Source organism: Sordaria macrospora, chromosome 1 (genome assembly GCF_033870435.1).
Source record: "Sordaria macrospora chromosome 1, complete sequence".
Taxonomy (NCBI): Eukaryota; Fungi; Ascomycota; class Sordariomycetes; order Sordariales; family Sordariaceae; genus Sordaria; species Sordaria macrospora.
In genome coordinates, this window is record NC_089371.1 from 8,796,226 (window position 1) to 8,815,445 (window position 19,220).

Genomic DNA, 19,220 nt, shown 5'->3' on the forward strand with positions numbered 1-19,220 from the left:
CCGAGCTTCAATTGCCCGCTGGCGGTTGCTCCTCTAGTTCGGGCAGTCTGATATCACCAGTTCATTGGAATTATGGCGGGGGCTTCTCTCTGTCTCTTGTCCCTGTCCACTGCCTTGGTTGCCTGGTACATTCACAACAAGTCGACAAACAAACACAAGATGGCTTCCCAATTCCCTCCTCTCAAGAATGACTTGTTGCTCCGGGCCGCCCGTGGTAAGTTGAAAAATTCTGATAAAAATGAAGATGAAATTTCAGAGTCATCCCATATGTCATATTCACATGAAATCTCACTAACACACTTGTTCTCCTCGCAGGCGAGACCGTTGAGCGTCCCCCTATCTGGGTGATGCGCCAGGGTAAGAAGTCACTTACACATTTACTCACTCTCACTTCAAACATCACTCTAACACTTTCCCACAGCCGGCCGCTACCTCCCCGAGTACCATGAAGCCAAAGGCGGGCGTGACTTTTTCGAAGTCTGCCGCGACCCCGAGATCGCCTCTACGCTGACCCTGCAGCCCATCGAGCGGTACGCGGGCCTGATCGACGCAGCCATCATCTTCTCCGACATCCTCGTGATCCCGCAAGCGATGGGCATGACCGTCGAGATGGTGGACAAGAAGGGTCCTCACTTCCCGGACCCTCTGCGCTCGCCCAGCGACGGACAGTACGCCGAGCTGATGAAGCGCGACGTCGACGTGGCCAAGGAGCTCGACTACGTGTACAAGGCCATCACGCTCACGCGCAAGAAGCTCGACGGCCGCGTCCCACTGTTCGGGTTCACCGGTGCCCCCTGGACGCTGCTGTGCTACATGGTGGAGGGCGGCGGCACCAAGCTGTTCAAGGAGGTCAAGACGTGGATCTATAAGTATCCGGAGGAGACCAAGGCGCTGTTGCAGAAGATCTCGGAGCTTTGTGTCGAGTATTTGGCGCTGCAGGTTAAGGCTGGTGCTCAGGTATTTCTCCCCCTACATCCAGCTCTTCATTTTTCACCCGCGCACTACTAACGGATCATAGATCATCCAAGTCTTCGACTCCTGGGCCGGCGAGCTCTCCCCCTCCTCCTTCAAGGAATTCTCCGCGCCCTACCTTACTTACATCGCCAAGCACCTGCCCCTTCGCCTGAAGGAGATGGGTCTCGAGCCCGTGCCCATGGTCGTCTTCCCCAAGGGCGCATGGTACGCCCTCGACGCCGCCTGCGACATGGGCTACAACGTGGTTGGCCTCGACTGGCTGCACGACCCCGCGGAGGCCGTCAAGATCGTCGGTGACAGGCCCATGGTCATCCAGGGTAACGCTGACCCTGGCGTCCTGTATGGCTCCCACGAGGCCATCACCAAGGTTGTCGAGGAGATGGTCCGGGGCTTCGATTGGCATGGCAGACACAAGGGCTGGATCGTCAACTTGGGCCATGGCATTACGCCGTTTGTGAACCCGGATGACCTCAAGTTTTTCTTTGAGGAGATTCATCGGTTGACCAAGACTAAGGCTTAGGAGATCTTTAACTTGACTCCTATGCCGACTTTCGGTGGCGTGTATAAATAACAATAAAATGGCGTTGATGTATGAAGAAAAAGATCTTGTATATCCCTCAGTCAGTTGCTCAAATCCAACTCCAACGTCTGTTTCAAATGCCCGTCTACAAAGCATTACCAACGGTAGCCAAATCAACAACAGCCCAAGATAACAGCCACCCAACCCGCCCTCCAATACTCTTACAAACTCCCTGACTCCTAACATTATCCACAAAAACGTCTGCTGCTCCCCACCCGTCGTTGCCGTAATCTCTGATGTGATCCGTCATGACTTTGCAGGCTACTGCCTTTGCTAGGCCTTTTCCGCGGTATTGATCCTGTTGTCGTTTTTTGTCAGCTTTATCCTCGTTGTTTTTTCGGTTTGTCTTTTTTTTTTTTTTTTTTTTTCTCTGCTCGTTCACTCGTCCTCCTTTTGCGTGCAGTAAAAATGGAAGGGGAAGTGAACTGGTTGAAAGGGAAGAGGAAAAGGGGGCGAGAAAGGAAAAAGAAAACAAACCTCAACATGCAAAGTCATCAGCGTCCCATCAAGCGCCATGAATCCCCAAGCAACCATCTCCCCTTCCTTGCCCTTTTCCTCCCCATGCCCAATACCCTCTTCACCCCTCTCCCCCCCACCAGTAATCTTACGAATAGCAACACTAGGCAACCCCAAAAGTGTATCCTCCTGCCTCTTAATCGCCGTCCTACTCTGCACCAACCTCACATCTTTTGGGGTTCTCACCGAATCCCACACCAGCCCTTCTTCCGCCATCGTCTTCTCCAGCAAAGCTTCCTTCTCTGGCGAAAAGACGAGTGATTCAGTGCGGAATAACCACTTCTGGCAAACTTCCCAGTCGATATCATCGGGTATGTTTGCTGTTTTGTGCATTTTGACGGTATGTCCAAGGGTTGGGTTGGGGGAGAGGAAGAGGCGGTGGCGGTGGATTTCGGCTAGGGAACCGATCATGACTTTTGGCCCTTGTTCTGGCCCGGGCCTTGGTTCGGAGTCGGAAGTGGTAATAGAGGGGGAGGGGGTGTTCATGCACAAATACTCCCTAGCCCCCATCCAGTTCTTCTGTCTTGTCTCAGCCATCGCCCCCTCGCCGAGACCTTCTAGGTGAACAGGCATTTGTTGAGCGATAGTTTTCATCCTTCTCAACAGCGCCAACAGATACCCATCACACTCCCTCGCCTCTTCCTCCGGCAAGCTATGCGACCCAAACACGTCCGCGGAAGAAACACCGGTGCCTGGGCCAGCCTCGGGATCAAAAACCCCATAATCCTCCAACGAGGAATAAACCCAGACTTGCGTCTCAGGAAACCTGCTCAAGTCCACAAAGGCAGCTGCGAAGTGCTTCCTTTCTGGCTTTCCTTCTCCCTTCCCATCCGCCTTCCCTTCACGAGTGGCCAAGCACTCCTCAACCGAAAACCTGGAAGCATAAAGTACATGACTATAAGGCGTAGTTCCCAGGCCGTTATCGGGAAAATTCGCCGCGTATTGAAGACGGCGGAGGACGGGGAGGGAGTGCGGGAGATGTTGAGAGAGGAGGGTTAGAAGGGAGGAGGAGGGGAGGGGGGTGTCGAGGAGGTGGAGTCCTTCTTTGGTGATTGTCATTTTGCTTCGAAGTGCTCTGGAATGAAGAGGTTGTGTGGTTGGGTTTGTTGGTGCTGCTGGTGCTGATGTCGTTCGGTTGATGGTGAGGAATATTGTAAAGTGATATTTTCGTTGATGTCGGTGGTGTTGTGTTGGTGGTATTTTCTTTCTTTTTTCGGGTTTGGAAAATTTCAAGATTCGGGTATTTCCGAGACAGTGGGAACTCTTCTGCTGCGTACAAATGTATTGTGTGCTCAAAAGCGGGAAGACTGAAGTCTCGTTCCCCTCTGTCAACTTTCTCAGAAAGAGAATGGAGAAAGAAATGAAGTTGTCGTTGAATAGGTACTTAAGTGATTGTTGTTGTCGTAGAAAGTCCTCGTGAAGTTGTATCTAAATCCTTCAAAATAGTCACAAAAGTGGGCCTATCAGATACCGACATCGAAGAGTCAGAAAGTGAAAAGGGTTGCACCGACAACATCGAACTATTGAACGGATACCAAGCGGTTATAGGCAGGTGTAATGTCTCTTGTCTCCGTCTCTTTCTCCGGCGAAAAGTAAAGTTCTTCAACATGAAACAGAAACTCCCGACAAGCATGAGTCATCACTTATATAGAGAGAAATTAGTGATGTTGGCCGACAAACCGCCAACCAAGAAACAGATATATCGTAGCATTCAAGTCATGAAAGCCTAGCGGCCCCCAAAAAATGTAGAAATAAACCCATGAGTGGTGAAACTTTTTGAAAACTCCCTTTTTTTCCCTCGCCTGTATCAATGTCAAGGCTTCCCTTTTGCCGTGCTGCGTTCAGCACATCCGTCATAAACCATTCGTTCCAAAAAATCCTAATGTTGAAAAGAGGAAACCCCATTGCCATGCGACACGGCAGGCATTCCTGACAAATTCCAAGCCATTATAATCCGAGTAATCCCATAGCCCATTAACGCCAAATTCCCTTGGGTATAAACAATGTGATGAATCAAAGAAATCCCACCTCCCGCGAATAAGCAGACGTCGGTACGTTGGCGGTTCGGAGGAAGGTTGGAAGAGGATCGTGGGTGTCGTGACAGCAGCTGTCATCGGCTTGAGGTTAACTCCAGCTCGGGTCTGGCCGAACACCATGACACCACCGCAGTCTCCCAGCGTCCACTCCAGTTGTATTCCCCTCTTGTCCTCAACTGCACCTAAACCCAACCGCACCAAAAATCAACGCCCCTACGACGAGCTATTCCCACTCTTCCTCTCCGAGCTGCGCTCAGTCTTCTCATTAGTCTTGTCCTTCTTCCCAAACAAGAAATTCTTGCCCTTCTCGGCCCACCCGAGGTCGGACTCGCTCTTCTCGCCCTTCTTATGACCTTGTCTTTCGGCGACAGCAGTGTCCTTATTCACCTTATTTTCCTTGTGGTGATTACTTCCACTGCCGTGATGGCCATTATGTGTTCTCGACGGGTGCAGCAGGTTGTGCAAGTGCAGGTGGTTCTCGTCTTCCTTTTCGACTGCAGAGTTCCCGTTCTTTCGGGCTTCGCGGGCGGCTTGTGCGTCTTCGGCCGTGAATACGTTGCCTGTGCCGCCACGGCCGATATGCGTGGCGCCGAAGGAGTCGCGGCGGACGACACTGTGAGACAACAAAGGTTAATGGTTGTTCGGGATAGGGTGTGGAGGTATGTAGAAGGGAGGTACACATACGGCTCAACATCTTGCCTCTTCCTTGTCTCAACGGGATCCGAGTTCTTCGCCATGTTACCGGTTCCGCCGCGGCCAGTCGTCACCATGGCCGTCTTGAGGGTTGGCGTTTGCAGGTCTTCGGGCTGGATGCGAGGGGACTTGGAGCTGTCTACTATGTTGCCGGCGCCGCCGCGGCCTGATGATTGGAAGTGGCCTGTCATTGTGTTCTCGTCTCGACTGTGTGATGTTGTATGGTATGGTATGAGTTGCCAAAATTGAGTGGTTGCGTCAAAGGTTTTTGACGACACACGGGGGACGATCGCGTCTTATGCAGCGTCTCTGACGTAGGAAGAACTTGGGGTTGCAGACGGGTTGTTTGTTGTATATATGTCGGTCGTCACGAGGGAGTTGACGATTGGAGAAGTTGGAGATGTGCTGGTATGTAAGGTATGCTTGGTATGCGCGGGTAGTACGGCTGATATCTTTATGACTCGGGCGGTTGATTGTCCAAGAAATGAAATGGATGTGATTGAAGAAGTCCCAACTCTGGGAATAGAATGCGTCTTATATTCGTACCACTGTTCTTTGTTCCTGGTTCGAAGCAAATCGTGTTGGATTGTCGTTTTCGGTTTCTTGTCACACTCAGACCTCAATGTATGGCGGGGACACTTGGGAGGGAGGGGTGCAGAGGAGGGTAGGCAGGGGTGGTCGAAGTGGGCAAAACCCTTCCTTTTTCAGTTCAGCCCAGCAGCGGACAAGCCGGGGCAGGCAGCTCCCTCACTGGACCTCACAGGGCACCGCATGATCAAAACGTGCTGTGACATGGAAACCACCACCCCCGAACAGCACAACAAGGATCTTCTTAGCCCGCCTGCTGCCAAAAGTCGATCACAAGGGCCTGAAAGGTTTTTTTCTGCTTCTTTCCCTTGCGTGCTCACAAGAAATTCCAAGGGTCTCGTCCTTCTCGGCGTTGACATCACACACTTCACAGCCTCCCAGAGTCCCAGGTCATCGTGAAGAAGAAAAACTTTAGCGAGGTCGAGCTTGATGAAGAAGCGAAGACCCCCAACCCAAGAACAAATAACAAAAAAAAAGCCAAGCAGGGCGGAGAACACGCGGGAGCAGGCGAAGCCAAGAACAAAATGACACCATCTAGCAGACGATGTGCTCGGCCAACGAAAGAGGTTCCTGTTACGTACATTCTTGGAATGCGTGGATGGCACGATGGATTGGTTGTTGTTGATCGATGGGGCACCCCCGACTGGGTGACCGGCCGCACCGGTGAGTAACATTACGAACCCTTGTATGTATGGTAAACGTTTCCTTCGATAACCTTGATGGGAATAAGTGCAGTTCGATATCACCATACCTCTCTGAAGTATAATGTCAATATCAAGGACCAGGAGGTATGATGATATCAAGAAGACCGACTTTGCCTTGGAAGACGAGGAAGGGTGTTGAGGGATTGGGTTTGATATCAAAAGTTCCCACTCACCTTGCCGACAACCGGGCGGGACCGTGGCCGGACCCAGCGGGGTTCTAGCGGAGTAAATTCCGGCGACGGAGAGCACCGCTTAGGCCGACCGGAGGGTCCTCGCTCACGGCTTCCCCGAACTGGAAATGCAGTACCATCGGACTCGTCTCATGACAAACAGTTCGTGACTATTGATGGTTACAGATGAGACCCAAAACGCACTGAGCTGACTCCTGTTTTCTGTCCCGTGACAGCTTTGGCACGGGAGATCCCCCGACTTTTATCCAGATGGAATCATCAACTTTAACCGTAACCCCCGAGCCACGGAAGTCACGAATGTTTCTAGAATACGGACAGAAGGGATTCAGCACCTGAACCGCTCGTTGCAATTGATGGGACAACACGCTTCCCACGTTTTCGATGGCATGCAGCTGAGTCGTCGACACACGGACCGTTTGCTAGATTTCCAGGACGGTGGTAGTGTGGCTGGGTAGGTGGGTGGTTACCTACCAAGCAAACCACCATCAGATCAACAAGTCGAATCAACACAAACTTGGTTCCTGACCTCGAGATGTCATCCTTACGTATGCGGGGGCTGTTTGCTCACTTTATCTTGTTGATCTCCCGAATCTTGAAGTGCCACTATTAGATATCTTCTGATATCTCGGTTGATCTATCAATACCAAGCAGCATGGTCGTCGATCAACTCTGATAAGACGATGTGAACGGAATGACACAACCACTTCTTTCGAATGTCAGTCCCGTCATTGAAAAACAAGATATGTAAATGGAAGAATCGGTACCTGCGCAGCCTGCGCAGTTTCGACAGTCTCGGTGTGCGTGCGATTGCTTTTCCGGAGCGGGTAACCGCAGTCGGCACTTGCCCGGCGGTGATCCGGCATTGTATCCGATCGTCGCAACCGGGAAAAAGTGGAGAAAAGCGGCACATTACCCGGGTCTCCCCAGTGAGAGAATCCCGGTCCAGCACCCGGGCCCGAGTCCGGACGGAAAGACTCCCATGCCTCCACCCTCGCAGCAGTTAGTTACCTACTAACTATTGGAGTAGTCTTGTGCGGCTTGAGATTAAGGCAATCCACGGATTTGATCTCGCTATGTTGTGACAAGGGAGAGAGAGAGAAAAAGGGGTCAGTGTTTGTTTACCTTTCCTTACTTACTCTTGTTTTTGCCATTTGCCATCGGCAGAATGCAAGGAGGTGCCTCAGCTTCTACTGTACCATATCGGCCGCTTAAAACCGCACTCTTCGTCCCAGGTGGTGTGCAGACGCCCTTCCGATCCGAACGAAGTTACGGAGGTAAGGGTAGCGGGGGGGCATATAGGACACAGTATCCGTCCGTGTCTCTATCCTTCAAACGTGGGATTTCTCCGGACTGAGATTCGGTCCCGTATATCCCAAATAAATCCTGAAACTAAATGTGAATTGCACTTGTGGGTCCGAGACGTAGTTTTTGGACAGTATATCGAGCCGTGAAGTTCTCATTATAATCGAACTACATACATACAAAAGCAATCGAAAAACAAAAACAGAAGAAACCGCCAGCGCCTCTCCTCTCCTCTCCTCTTCTTTCTTGTGCAATCCCCGAAGATCCAGTGACAAGAAACGCAATGTGGAAGGAACTGTAAGGGTAAGAAAGAAAAAAAGAAAAAAAGTATTTACAACTTGTAGTACTTGACTTCGGGCAATTGGGCATAATGGTCCCGCCAATTCTAGAATAATAAGCCAACATGATAACCATAAGCTAGAACAGCAGCAAGATATCCCATTTCGTTTCATCCTCAATTCCCGAAATTCTTTCATTCATATCCCAACTCGTACTGTAGCCCCCTCTGTCTTTTGTCCCTTGGACATCCAACCCACCTCCGTAGATCCAAAACATACCTTGTGTTGAAATGGATCGTGTCCTGGCAAAATAAGCCACCACGCAGAAAGATCTCTGACAGTCGTTTCGTGATCGGATATGCTATAATCCAAAATCCTCTCTCTTTCTCGATTTGTTTCCATCTTTCCGCCCTCTCTCGTGACCCTACCCTCGTTTGCCGTGAATTCGTCCCCGTGGGGGTTTGAGCTCCTGCGGTGTTGTTTCCAGGTCGACATGGTCCATGCACAAACTCATCCTTTCTGCGGCCCCAGTATTGGCAATGTTTCGCCCATGATATCCAAACCTCGACCCGTAACCTGACTAATAATCATCATCATCCTCATTATTCTTACTATTCGCCCCCTCTTTGCGAATAGGGATCTTGATCCCCTGTGTTGCAAAACACTTGCTCAAAGCCGTGCTGTCGCACACTCCTGGGAACTTCTTTGCCGAATAGACCTGAAACGGCTCGCTGAAGACTGAAGCCAAAATGGGCGCCTTGGATTGGTTGATGCCTGTGCTGCTTCCAGAAGATCCTGAGGAGGGAAGTGGGGTGGGGAGGCCGACGTTGACGAAGGAAAATTGGAGTCTTTTTTGGTAAAATTTGTCAGTACAGTTCAATGGTCCAGGTTGTGATAGGGGGAAATGGGGCTGGAGCGCAAAAGAACGGGGGGAGGGAACGAAGAAAGGCAGGGAACTGGGAAACGGGGGTACACACCTAAAGACGCCTTCAGTCCTCACACTCAAATCCTGCATCACGAACCAAATCCCAATCTTGTCGTTCGTATCCGTCAACCTGAACGCGCTGCACACCAAGCTTCCAATCAAGTTCCTCGTGAACATGCCCTGGGGCTGCTGTCCTCCTCCACTCTGGCCACCGGCACCGCTGACAGACATTCTTTGCTGGAGAGGTCCGCCTACTACACCACCAGACATACCGCCGCCGTACTGAGCTCCAGGATGGTCGTAAGGTCCTCGCGGGGCACCGTATGGTCCGGCCTGGTGAGGTGGAAGTGGTGCGCTGTATTGGTAGTGCGTGGGGGCGGGGGCGCCGTAGGGGTTTCCGTTTACGAAGCCGGCTGTCGTCTCGTTGTTAGCATTTACTGTAAATACTGTATCACATCGTGAGAAGCCGGGGTAAACATAAACATACCCTGGTAAGGACTCGTCTGCATATCATACGGATTCATGCCCTGGTTCCCCCCATACGGCGACATCCCCTGATGATGTCCATAGCCACCAACATCTCGATTCGACGGCAGAATATGCGAATAAGCGGGCGTCGTTTGCTCGAGCGAGGCGTACGAAGCCGGTGTGGTGGACGAGATTGAGGGCGTGGAGGTCGTGTGTCGGACGAGGTTTACTTCCTTTAGGGCGTCTTCTGTGTATAGGCTGACGTTGCAGATGAACATTGAGTATTCGATTTCACTAGTGTTAAATCCATGTTAGCCATCGCCAGCTCTATAGAGGAAGGGGTAAGGAAACAAAAGGTTTGGTTACTAACTTGCAATCAATCTCTTTTCCAGTCTTCGCGTCTCTGATGACCAGCTTTACACAGGGAGGCGGCGTGATAGGTCTTCGATCCTATTATTTTTTTACCCCATGTGTTAGTTCATATGTACTCTAAGCCACCGACCGATCGGATCGAAACTGTTTGTTCCAGTGTAGAGCGAAACACAACACTGCACAACACAACGTGATAGGCAACACTGGTTGGTTGGTTGGTTGGAGGACCGCCGAACGAATGCGCCAATGTGCCCATGTGCGATGTCCTGTGCCGGCAGCCAGCCAGCAGCAAGCCAGACAGACGTAAGCAAGCCATAAATCCACACGTACCTTGTCACCAAAACCACACATTCGCGCACGTTGTGGTTGTTGCACAACTTCGAGCCTTATGGAACGGAAAGAAACCGGGTTAGCCCTTGTTGTCTCTTCTTGTCTTTCGTCTCTTGGCTCTTTCTGTCTCTCTGCCTTCCCGTATCTTGTTTGGCTCTTTCTGTCTCTCTCTGACACCGCCAATCGCAAACAGAAAGGCCGCCGAAACCAAGGGTACTCTTGTAGGTATGCCAAAATCGGAAAGAAAATCAACTCACGAATACATCCTCCCCTGACTATCCGTGCCCGAGTATGGCTTCAGATTTTGCTCCTGCTGCATCCTTTCCTCGACCGTCAAGGGCACCCGTTCTTGTTGTTGCTGCTGCTGCTGCTGCTGGGATGGCGGAGTCGATTGTAACTGGCCGCCGTGGCTGCTTCCGTCTCCGTGGCTGTTAGGACCACCGCTACCGGGGCCGAGAGGAGGAGGAGGAGCTGAAGATCCGGAGCCGGACATGGTGGTGGGAGCTCCCATTGTTGGATCTTGGTATGAGTTTGTATGGCTGGGCGGCGGTGGCGCGTTGGGAGGGGCCATGGAGGGCAGTTGTTGCTGTTGCTGCAGCTGGTGATGACGCGGGGGGTATGGAGACGCGTGAGGGTTGTGGTGGTGATGAGGATCGTGGTGATAGCTCGTGTGGTCGGGCGGCAGCTGGTGCGGCAGGTTTGAAGAATACGGTTGCATCTTGTGTTTGTTGACTGTTCCGTCCTTCTTGTTCTTCTCTGTTTCTAATATGGCTATATGGTATGTCTTGTCTGTTGCAGTGGTCCTTGTTGCTGGGTCGGTAGGTAGGTATGTATGCCGGCGCGCAATTGATCGGTGATCCCCTGGAGGCTTGGAGCGGACTCGAGTCGGGGTCTAGGAGCCAGGTAGTAAAAGTCGTAGGGGTCTTTTTTTGTCCTCCTTTATTTCTGGATCCGATCCAAAAGAAGGTGAACCACGGTTGATATTTCGGTGGGCGCAAGGGAAGGGAAGTGGGCGTACAAGAGCTTTTGTTATTTGTTCTTCTTCCAAACAACAACAAAAGCGCTGACGACAGCTCTTGGAGAAAGAAAGGTACAAGATGTCGTAGCTTGTCAGGAAGTTCAGGAACACCCTTGAATCGGAGCTGTCGCGGGTACCTCTCTGTTGGGTTGGAGATCGGTTTTTGTGGAGAGCCGCTCAGGTGGAATGAGGGGTGGCGGGCGGGTTCGGTCAGTGGCACCGAAGGAGCGGCAGCAGCGTGGGGCACGTTTGGGATTTTTTGGGGGCTCTCTTTTCCAGCAGAGGCAGTGTCCAGGCTGACGGGAGTCGCTCGGGAATGCAGTGACGGGATCCTGAGAGATGATTTGGCAAAACTGACGAGTCGCCTAAGTAAAAAGTGTCAGGTCAACTTATAGTGAGATGACGATGACGAAAGGTTATTGGGTCGGGACCGAGAAAAGTTGAAAGCTAGAAATTGCCGAGTTTGTCCAAGGACTCGGGTTTCAAGTTAAAAGTGAAGAGAGGGTGAAGGGATGTATTATTTGCGAGCCAGCGATTATGCCTTGGCCTTGTGTCTTTGAAGACTTGTGAGCCTCTATTCCTGGGTTGAGTGAGGTTGCTTTGAACGTGACTTTACTTCTCTTCCGGAAAAAAGAAGAGAGACTTCAGTTTACTCTTTAATATCCTTGCCCACATTTAAAATCCCCCCCCCCCCGCGAAGCCGTGTTATATGTGTCTGTGTGCTGCTGATGATTGACTTCCGCTTGCGTGTGAAATGGGATGTGCGAACTGTGAAAGTGAAAGTGAGGTTGCTTCCCCAGAATGGTGGTCGTCCAGGGAGCCAGGGGTCTCTTAGTGGTGCGAGGTAACGTAAGGCCTGTGTTGTATTGGTGCGTGTGGAGCTCTTCTTACAGCTGTTTTTGGGGCCGCTCTTCAGTTCGTGTCGACCCTCTCATTGGCGGTTTCAAAGTGTTTCGTGTAGCTGTACCTTTGAGAAGCTGCTGCACAGTCCATGCAATTTAAGTCTCCGACACGCAGCCCCCTGGTTCTACCTGGAGCTTGTAGACGGCGTTTGTGCAGCTGTTGTTGAACACAGGCAGTTAAGCTCTTTTAGAGAGGAAGGGATACCGCTGCCTGTCCGTTTTACCTTTACATAACTCGCTGTTGTGTCAGGTTCTGCAAGACATGAAGTGTGCATCTGGTTTGACGTTGTAGCGGTTTGACTTTGGCTATCTAGACGACGGGAAACCAGATGTTGACAAGCAAAGTCAGGTCCGCTGCCGAGCTGCTGGCTACTGCCGTCGTCGGGTAGTACTGTGCAAATGCCCGTCAGACGGGAGTCCAGTCCAGGGGCACCTTAGCTCATCAGCCGCAGAGTCCTTAGTTGGAGTTGGGACTGGGGGTGCTAAGCTTAATGGGGGGAACAGCTCATGGACACTTCACTTCTTTTTCATCTTTCCCGTCGGTATTTTGTTGTCGTTTTGGGGTGAGCTGTACATAGTTTTGCTGTGGAGATTGGGAAATTTGATCTCAATGTGCTTTTGGGTGGTATCACTGATATGGCTGATAGAGATTATTTCAAATGTCTACTCAAGTTCGAGAGATATTAAACCTTGGTAATTCTCGGAAATGCAATGTCCAGTCAGCCTCATCCTGGACTATCCCCGCTCTCACCGTAGTATCGGTTTGCTGAAGGCGGGACGTCAAAGGTATGAGGGCCCGCTGGAACGGGAAGCTGAGATGTCCTGGAAGCGAGTATTGATCTTTCTAATATGCCAATTTCCAGAGAGAGGTTGTGCTGGTAAATCATCAGCTGCTGTATCGTGGTAGCTTGTGCGGGTCAATGAATAAGAGATCTTCTATATAGTGCTATTATTGTGAGTGGTATATTTCCCAAGTCTATAGCACGTTAGCGCTCACAAACGAATGCGAATAGACCGCGAAACAGCCACTAGGCCACCGGAGTGTTCATGATAATGGCCCATTATGGCGACCACAAGGCAAGGAGGCCTTGTTGAATATCAGGCGACGACGTTGTAGCAACTTGCTCACGGACACTTGCGAGAAATCAAGGGAGCACAGGGCATCTTGGCCGCGGGTGTAATGAAGAAAAGCAACGCTCAGTAGCATGTGGTGGTGCAGTGTAAGGTATAACCTGAACGGGTTGCATGGAGAGGTAGCTATTCGGTACCTGGGATTGCAACTGTCACCTCATGCAGCGGCGCTTCATCTGTCGTGCTCGAGCTGTGACCGGGGAGTAGAAAACAGCCATTTCGGATTCCAGGTTGTCCTGTTTTGTGCTATGGTAGCAGTGAACAGCCAGCAACCGGACAGGGGGTTAGGTAGGCAGTGTGCGTGAGACGGGATTCAGACGGGATACCTCGCCGGACTGCCCTACCACCCAGAGAAAGCGTACAGCAGAATGTCACAATCGCACAACTTGCATAGTCCAGCCTAGGTACGACCACTGGGCCGTTACCGGGCGTCCATCAGCAATAACAAGCCGTCCTCAACCGCTGAGATGGGATACCAGCAGTGGAAGGTCGTTTGCAGATTTCGCTGTGATAAGCTCAGTGTCGATGGAGAGGTCAGTGCATATGTTAGATAGGCGGCCGCCATATCATATCCGGGCGTCAGCCGCGACCTCGCCTTCACTTGCCTGCTGTTGGCATGGATATCGACGTAACGGTCGGCAAGACCTACCTTTCCTGTCCCGTGCCCCGCCTTGCCCTTGTGGTGGTATCCAGCCTGGAGTTACCAAGTTCGGCTCGTCGTGTTTCCGCTCCGGGTTTTTCACAAACCCTTGTGCGTGTGTTGCCCTTTACTGAGCTCCAGGCTCGGGCCCGTTTGTAGACCACCGAAAGCAAATATGAGAGTACGGCGGTTGTAGGCACCGAGATTGGAGGCTGAAATGGCCCAGACTTTGGTGTGTGATACGAGTCCATAGCGTGGTTTGTCGTGCCGGCAGGTGGTGTTGTAATTAACCACCAAAGGTCATCAAAGCCTCTAGATGACCTTATTCGCCGGGTCACCACTTTGTATCTGTGGCCCGATCGGTGAGCATACATCTCCATCGGGACGGACAGGCAGTCACAAGGTGGTGTAGGGTTCGGTCTGATGGCAATCAAGTACCGCTCGCTTTCCCTTGGCCCAGCTCACACCCACACGTTGACAGCGGAGGCAGGTCCTGACTCCTCAACGAGTCCTTTGACAATCAACCAGCCCTGGCGTTTTCCGCCACACCTATCAACTGAGTCGCCAAAGAGGGAAGCGGATCCGTACCGTGCGCGGCAACTTCCCGCGCGGCGGAAGCCGCGTCTTCGACGAGTCGGACAGCGCAGTCGGAGAGGGTATACCGTTTCCGCGGGAGAGGCACAGATGTTCTCGAGTTGTCAGAATCCCACCGCATTGCAGCCAGTGTTGTCCCAACTGCAAGTCTCCGCTTCTGTGCCTCGTCAGCAAGAGCGAGAGAGAGTGCAAAGGGCGCCAAGGCAAGTATAGGTATGATGGGAGGAGGGGCGCGAGGAGGTCCAAACTCGACAACCAACCGGCCATGTCGAGAACGATCCTTGCTGGAGGAGGCTATATGTCGAGCCACGACTTATACTGGATGGGCTGGCAATACTGAGTGTTCGCAAAGAATGTCCAATCAGGGGCTGGATTCATTGCCATTCGTCTGCAGGCGCGCTCCTTCGTCCACACACACTCCCTTGCCATGACCACTACGTCTCGTGGGCCTGACTGATACAACGACGGTCAGTCTTGATTTGATGCAGCTGAGATACCCGTAGATACGTGATGGTTAGATATTCAGGGCCTTGCTTGCCAGGGCCTTGCTTGCGAAGGCAACGTCGGAAGAAGACACGGTGATGCCACGATCCGATTACTGAAAGGATGAAGTGACTGGAAATAGGACAAGCCATGGTGGTCGAGAACCTGGGACTGGGTGAACAGTAGCACCCGATTGAGTTTGGTAATGGTAGGAAGGAAAGAAAAAACGGTGCGGGCGGGTTCTCGCCGAAGGGCAACCTGCGTGGTGATGGAAAATGGAGGATTGGAGAGGTTGATTGCTTAAAGTTTGGTTGATTGCAATGTTGGATGTCATTGATGAATTGAGGTCCTGGCGTTGGAGACTTGGAGCTGGAGCGGGCCGAATCGATGTGGGCGTCTTGGAGTCCTGCAGGATCTGCCACTCCCGTCACGGCACCTGTGGGCCAGTGACAGCTGTCAAAGGCTCCACCACCGTGCGGGGATCTTCTTCAGGCTAAGCATTTAGTGTGTGCACAGACATTATCAACTGGGAAACGGCATTGGAGATGCAGCTCTCCTGCAAGCCGGCCTCGAGGTTCCTTCCCGAAACTTTGGAGATTTTCAAAACTGACTTGGAAGTCACAAATTGGGACAGTCTTGTTCCGAGAAGGGACCGGCAAGGGACCGGAAGACCTGCCTCCGAGCTCTTTTGGGTCTGTGAAAATTCTTTTTTTCGTCAACGCTCGAGTGTCTGGGATTCCGGATTTCCGGTTCCCCCACAAACCGCCAACATCGCAACCACCACAACCCCTTGGCATCCTGGTGACTTCTTCGCCGAAATATTCACCCTTTCACTCGTTTTGATTATGAGTCTTGGACAAGACATCGACCACTTCGTTGCCGGGATTCAACGTCACCACCATAACCGTCCAGCATGACTGAAGGGCGCCTCATGGGACGAACCGAGACCGTGCGCATAAAAACGTGCGCAGGTGACAATGGAAGATGATCATCGTCCAAGAACATTCGATGGTCCTTCTCTCTTGAGTTTGGTTTATGTTTGTTTGTTTGCTTGTTTCAGTCTAGGCCTTTCCATGATGCCCGTCTCCCTTTTCGTTTCTTGACTTGGCTTGGCAGGATGCTTGAGGAAGGCTTCCAGACGTTCTACATCCGTGCGCATTTATGCGAAGGTCGTCGATGAAACAACTTGTCAGCATCATGTGCTGGAGCGTGCTTTCACTCACTCTATCAAAAACAACGACATCTCAGACTTCGAGTCCACACTCATCTTAACTGTTGCAAAGTGAATGAACCATCAAGCGCCATCAGGACCAGAGGCATGGGAACAAGACAGGGCTTTATTCATGCGAGCCCATCTCAGGTTGCTACTGCTACTCTGTCGTCTTGTTCTTCCCCATTGCCAGGCAACCGACGAGTGTTTGTTCCCCTGAGTTGACATACTGTATACTGTGTGGTGCAACTCCATCACTCCCAACATTTTTGTCAAGATAGTGAGTGTATCAAGGCTAACTTCCGATTCTGCAGGGAACTGCATTGGGATACGAATTCAAGCAACAACACCAACGCCCCAGACATCTGCATTTCCCGGTACTTGCCGCACGGATAGACACCAGACCGTCCTCTACAATCTTCGAACCGATGGCAGACCTTGTCATGCCATGACGACAACACAGGGCGGCATAGACGGGAACTTCAGTAACCGTCCAGAAATGGAACTTTCCCGCTCGCCGTACTTTCGTCGAGGCGAGCTTTGGATCTTGTCCAAAGGCAAGGTTACTATGGGGCCAAGGCAGCCATCTCTGCAAAGAGGGTACCCCCACTTCAGCGAACGATGACCCCCTGGGTAGGGAGACCAGACGTGGGCATAGGGTATCGAAGAATGGTTGCATAAAATCGTCTTGTCAGCGTCACTCTTAACTGGACACACGCGCAGCCGGAAGTACTGGCAAAGAGCTGCTGGGGGCTCGATGTCTGGTGGTTATCGAGAGACATGGGCTTATGGATGCTCATGGCTCACCCTGCCGATGTTACTCCTCATATCTGCAGCCCATTTGCAGTTACGATCTCAACCGTTTAGCAATGGAACATCCGAGAGGGGTACAGGTTCATGACGCACTGGATATGGGCCGTCACCAAGGCCCAGCACCGGTACCGATATGATGCTTCATATGGGTAACGATGAGCAGAGAAGCAGTGCTGTCCAATGGTTCACTCTCGCCTTGCTATAACCGCCAGCAGACCAGGTGATCCACTTCGTTCTGCCCGGAAATTGGGCATACCACACGATGTGCTTCCCCAGAACGGTAGGACATGGCAAAGGATGGACGGTCGTTCCTCGTGAACCAGGCTATATGTGATCACGATATGGGATACCAGAAGGTACTAGGAGTTACTACATCTCCAGGCCTGATAGGCATGAGAGAAGTCTGGTGCTCGTCAAGGAACTCAGATCACTAAGCCACAGTGTCTCGGATAACATCACACCCTCTCACAGAAGCACCAGCATATCTCAGAGGCCAATAAGCCCAGCGCACGCCATTCCCTGCTCGGAGACTCGGGAATGAGGATGAGCGCCTAGAGATGGAGACACTCGGGATGTCTTTCCGATGTGGGAGATGTGACAGACACTGGCAGTGAATGCCTAGACCACGATAAAGGTTGAACTTGGCCAGTCATTGTCAATCTCTGAATGCTGGCCCTCAACGATCATCACTCCCGCCCGTGGTACACACATCATTTGGTCATAAGCACTTATCTTGATCGAGACAGAAGAACTGTGACCAATACGGTACTCGCTAATGAAGGCTACACCCGTCCCGTTTCCGGCCTTCCGTACTTTATCTCTAGACTGACTTGACTATTTTCAGACAGGCACATGTCTAGGCAGCACCGTGGTATTATCAGCTGGCCTTGCTACTTATCCGCCTCCTCAGTTCATCGCAACGACTGAGTGCCAACTCTGTGCGAATAACAATTGTGATACCAGAGGCGATGAAAAAAGAAAAAAAAGGGTTGGGAAAATGGGAGAACGAAAAAAAAAAATATCAACTATCTACTTTACTTCCTCCTCGAGGATGAGTGGACCATGTGTCAACATCCGCAATCTCAGCCGTTCGGCGAAAGAAAACGTGACATGATCCGGTTCGAACTCGTGGCCTCTTTGTGAGACCGGAGTGCGGCAACACTGAAGAGTGTCTCAATGGGACCAGTTGCGCTACCCGGGCAGTGCCGGCGGGTATCTGGTCTCTAGGAGATCCTGACTACTCGGCCTGGATTGGCAGCTCATTAAGGGCGAACGAAGTACGGCGGGCCGGGGCGCAGGTGGTCACTGATCCAGAATGATTTCGTCCGATGTATGTGGCTGTTTGCGCTTCGGCGAGTGAAGGAAGTGGGAGGCACGGAGTGGAAGGTACGGGGTGGACTGTGCGGTCGTGTCGGGGCGGATGGTCTCGGAGAAGGGCAGGCAGTTGGGAAAAACGTCAGTGACGGACTTTCAAGAATTCACCAAGTGGGTTTTGGGCAAGGGAACAAGAAGGCACCTATACTCTTGTCCATCTCTTTATTGTTGGAGTTGTCAAAGATCTGTTGCGAATGCTTGCCCTCGTCTTCTAGGAAACCTTCGTGTTGGCGTCCTTCTCACAAGAACAACGTCCCCCATAAATCATAAACCGGCAACATCCCCCAAAAAGCCTCCTCCATCCATTCACCCCTGCTCGATACACTTCTCCAATCAGTCTATCAATATCATCATCCTCCTCCTCCTCCTCCTCTTCATTTTCTCCCTTATCCACAGACCGGATCATGAACCCTCTCTTTCTGGTTCTAAGTATTGGTGATGCTGAGGTGCTAGGTGATGATGTTTTGAGTGTTAAGAGGTTGAAACTCAACGGAGGCACTCCCTTTGTTCGGGATGGAGGTGCCAGCGCAAATTGGTTTTTGTGGTAAAATGAACGTGATATTGACGGTGTTTACTAGTAGGGCTCAGATGGCTGTCTTGTGTAAAAAGCTGCAAGACTATTCTAGATGTCGAAGTGTCATCGGCCAGAAGTGAGTCTGGTGAGATGCCAATTCAGGGAGGCCTTCTCAAGCCTGTGAGTAGTCAGTTGCTCTGAGAATGAATACGAGACTAAGTGGAATGTAATTCAGGAGATGGAGAGCTGGCAAAAGGATTTCCCATGGTCCATGAGGACCCGAAACTTAGATGTATGAATCACGTCCGAGCTTGACCTACACGGCAACAAAAGGAGACAAAATAGGACATTATTGGATACACCCGTCCGTTTCGCTTCCTGTTCTTAGACTACTTACTTACGTCCGGAAATGCGCTCATTCATGAGACGTACGAAAGAAACAACAAAATGAAAAGGAGAAAAGGATTAAAGGAAAAAAGGAGAAAAAGAGAAAATAAGGTGTTTAGAAGTAGTTAATATAACCGACAACATCAACTCGTACAAGAGTTGCTTACTCCGATTGAATATCTCGAGCTCAAAACAA

The 19,220-nt window shown here is 51.4% G+C and overlaps 4 protein-coding genes across 4 annotated transcripts; 1 reads left to right on the plus strand and 3 right to left on the minus strand.

Annotated features, from left to right (window-relative positions):
* The first annotated feature begins 28 nt into the window (after positions 1–28).
* Positions 29–1,627, plus strand: SMAC4_04821 (uncharacterized protein). The gene is made up of 4 exons (XM_003347467.2): positions 29–214; positions 316–357; positions 422–957; positions 1,019–1,627. Exons 1-4 carry the CDS (start codon positions 73–75, stop codon positions 1,493–1,495), a joined length of 1,197 nt encoding a protein of 398 aa, XP_003347515.2. The 5' UTR covers positions 29–72; the 3' UTR covers positions 1,496–1,627.
* A 3-nt stretch (positions 1,628–1,630) lies between these two features.
* SMAC4_04822 (uncharacterized protein) lies at positions 1,631–3,133 on the minus strand. The gene is made up of 2 exons (XM_003347468.2): positions 2,033–3,133; positions 1,631–1,853 (listed from the first exon to the last, which is right to left on the minus strand). The coding sequence occupies exons 1-2, from the start codon at positions 3,128–3,130 to the stop codon at positions 1,641–1,643; spliced, it is 1,311 nt and encodes a 436-aa protein (XP_003347516.1). The 5' UTR covers positions 3,131–3,133; the 3' UTR covers positions 1,631–1,640.
* A 572-nt stretch (positions 3,134–3,705) lies between these two features.
* On the minus strand, positions 3,706–5,417 carry SMAC4_04823 (uncharacterized protein). The gene is made up of 2 exons (XM_003347469.2): positions 4,792–5,417; positions 3,706–4,720 (listed from the first exon to the last, which is right to left on the minus strand). The coding sequence occupies exons 1-2, from the start codon at positions 4,989–4,991 to the stop codon at positions 4,321–4,323; spliced, it is 600 nt and encodes a 199-aa protein (XP_003347517.1). The 5' UTR covers positions 4,992–5,417; the 3' UTR covers positions 3,706–4,320.
* A 3,026-nt stretch (positions 5,418–8,443) lies between these two features.
* Positions 8,444–10,908, minus strand: SMAC4_04824 (uncharacterized protein; the record flags this gene model as incomplete). The annotated part of the gene is made up of 5 exons (XM_066090190.1): positions 10,216–10,908; positions 9,959–10,013; positions 9,627–9,706; positions 9,276–9,550; positions 8,444–9,201 (listed from the first exon to the last, which is right to left on the minus strand). The coding sequence occupies exons 1-5, from the start codon at positions 10,674–10,676 to the stop codon at positions 8,444–8,446; spliced, it is 1,629 nt and encodes a 542-aa protein (XP_065945916.1). The 5' UTR covers positions 10,677–10,908.
* Positions 10,909–19,220: the final 8,312 nt, after the last annotated feature.